The sequence below is a fragment of the Lagopus leucura genome, unplaced genomic scaffold, assembly GCF_019238085.1.
Source record: "Lagopus leucura isolate 7727_CA_CO unplaced genomic scaffold, USGS_WTPT01 Super-Scaffold_100016, whole genome shotgun sequence".
NCBI classification, from domain to species: domain Eukaryota; kingdom Metazoa; phylum Chordata; class Aves; order Galliformes; family Phasianidae; genus Lagopus; species Lagopus leucura.
This window is the reverse complement of record NW_024962270.1, coordinates 7,053,266-7,055,464: the sequence shown is the minus strand read 5'-3', so window position 1 is coordinate 7,055,464 and position 2,199 is coordinate 7,053,266. Positions and strand designations below refer to the sequence as shown.

The window sequence follows — 2,199 nt, the reverse complement described above, 5'->3', positions numbered from 1 at the left end:
GGAGCAGCGGCGGAGTGATTCACTTCCTGCCTCGGGCCCGCGCGGAGCCCGGCTCCCCGCGCCCCGCCCCCCCGCCGGCCTCCTCGTCCCCCATTGGCCCGCGCAGCGCGGCCCCGCCGGCGGCGCGCCCCCATTGGGCGCTGCGGCTGCCAGTCGGCGGGCGGCCGCTGCCCGGGCCGCCGTGCCGGTGGATGTCAAAGGCTGAGGCGGCGGCGGCGCCTCAGTATAACTCGTGGGGGCTGCGCGGCGGCCATGGCCACAGCCGCCTCCAACCCCTACGGCCTGCTCGGCTCCGGCTCGCTCGCCCATGCAGACGGCGCGGGCATGCAGCAGGGGAGCCCGTTCCGCAACCCGCAGAAACTGCTGCAGAGCGAGTACCTGCAGGGCGTCCCCGGCAATGGGCACCCGTTGGGCCACCACTGGGTGACGAGCCTGAGCGACGCCGCGCCCTGGCCCTCGGCGCTGGCGGGCGGCCCGCTGGAGCAGCCCGACGTGAAGCCGGGCCGCGAGGACCTGCAGCTGGGCGCGCTGCTGCACCACCGCTCGCCCCACGTCTCGCACCACTCGCCCCACGCCAACCACCCCGGCGCCTGGGGGGCCAGCCCGGCGCACGGCGGCTCGCTGGGCCCCGCCGGGCAGCCCCCCCCGCTCGGCGTGTACCCGCAGGCCGGCTTCGCGGTGGGCGGCGTGCTGGAGCACGGGGGGCTGACGCCGCCGCCCGCCGCCGCCGCGCAGCAGCCGCCGCCGCCGCAGGGGCTGCACCCCGGGGAGCACGGCGAGCTGGGCAGCCACCACTGCCAGGACCACTCGGACGAGGAGACGCCGACCTCGGACGAGCTGGAGCAGTTCGCCAAGCAGTTCAAGCAGCGTCGCATCAAGCTGGGCTTCACCCAGGCCGACGTGGGCTTGGCGCTGGGGACGCTCTACGGCAACGTCTTCTCGCAGACCACCATCTGCCGCTTCGAGGCCCTGCAGCTCAGCTTCAAGAACATGTGCAAGCTGAAGCCGCTGCTGAACAAGTGGCTGGAGGAGGCCGACTCCTCCACCGGCAGCCCCACCAGCATCGACAAGATCGCGGCGCAGGGCAGGAAGAGGAAGAAGCGCACCTCCATCGAGGTGAGTGTCAAAGGCGTGCTGGAGACGCACTTCCTCAAGTGCCCCAAGCCGGCCGCGCAGGAGATCTCCTCGCTGGCGGACAGCCTGCAGCTGGAGAAGGAGGTGGTGCGGGTTTGGTTCTGCAACCGGCGGCAGAAGGAGAAGCGCATGACGCCGCCGGGCGAGCAGCAGCAGCACGAGGTGTACGCGCACGGCGTCAAAACGGACTCGGCCTGCCACGACCTCTGACCGGGGCTGCCGCCGGCTCGGACCTGCCCGCGGCCGCCCGACTCCCCCCCCCTGCCGCGCCGCCGCCGCCGCCGCAGCCGCCCGACCCCGCGGAGGGGCGGCCCGGGCTGAGCGCCGCCTGCGAATGGCCGGGGGTGCCCGCCGCCCGGCCCTGGATGGGCGCTGCTCGCGGACACGGGCGGGCTTCGGACGGAGGAAAACAAAACAAACAAACAAAAAACGCGAAAAAAAAAAAAAAAGAAAAACGCGGAAAAAAAAAATACAACAGAAAGGAAAAAAGACAGACGTGTGCCTATGAATAACCTTCCAGCGCCTTGGTTATATCAGCTGTATTTCAGGTGAATCTGTTTTACAATAGACTAGTTTTGCATTTTTAAAGACTTCTATAGCGTTTTTAAATGGCTGAGGTGTTTTACTACAAACTGTACACAATATTTGTGAGCTAATTTGTACCGAATCGAGCAGTCCCGCGTCCTTCCCTCCCCGCCTGGCACCGAGCGGGGACGGGGCAGGGCGGCCGCCACCCTTCGTCCCACCCCCGTCCCCTTCTCCGTTCCCATCCCTTTCCCCGTCCCCCTCCCCTTTCCTCTCCTATTCCCTTTCCCTTTCCCATCGCCGTTCCCGGGGCTCCTTACCACCAACCAGCTCTTTTCTCACCGCTTCCCCCTTCCGTCCCAACAACTCCCCCCGATCAACCGGTCAAGTTTCAATCTCTGACCACCCCCCTCCAATGAAAAAAAAAAAAAAAAAATTAAAAATAATAATTTCCGAGCGATCCGAAATGAGGCATCGCCCCAAGCCCGCGGCGTTTCGTACCGCCCGGCGTTCGGGGCTTTTCGGTCAGCGCCAGACGGA

General features: G+C 67.0%; 1 protein-coding gene across 1 annotated transcript; it reads left to right on the top strand.

The window, feature by feature from the left end:
* Nucleotides 1-252: 252 nt before the first annotated feature.
* POU3F4 (POU class 3 homeobox 4) lies at nt 253-1,344 on the top strand. The gene has a single exon (XM_042876715.1). The coding sequence runs from the start codon at nt 253-255 to the stop codon at nt 1,342-1,344; it is 1,092 nt and encodes a 363-aa protein (XP_042732649.1).
* Nucleotides 1,345-2,199: the final 855 nt, after the last annotated feature.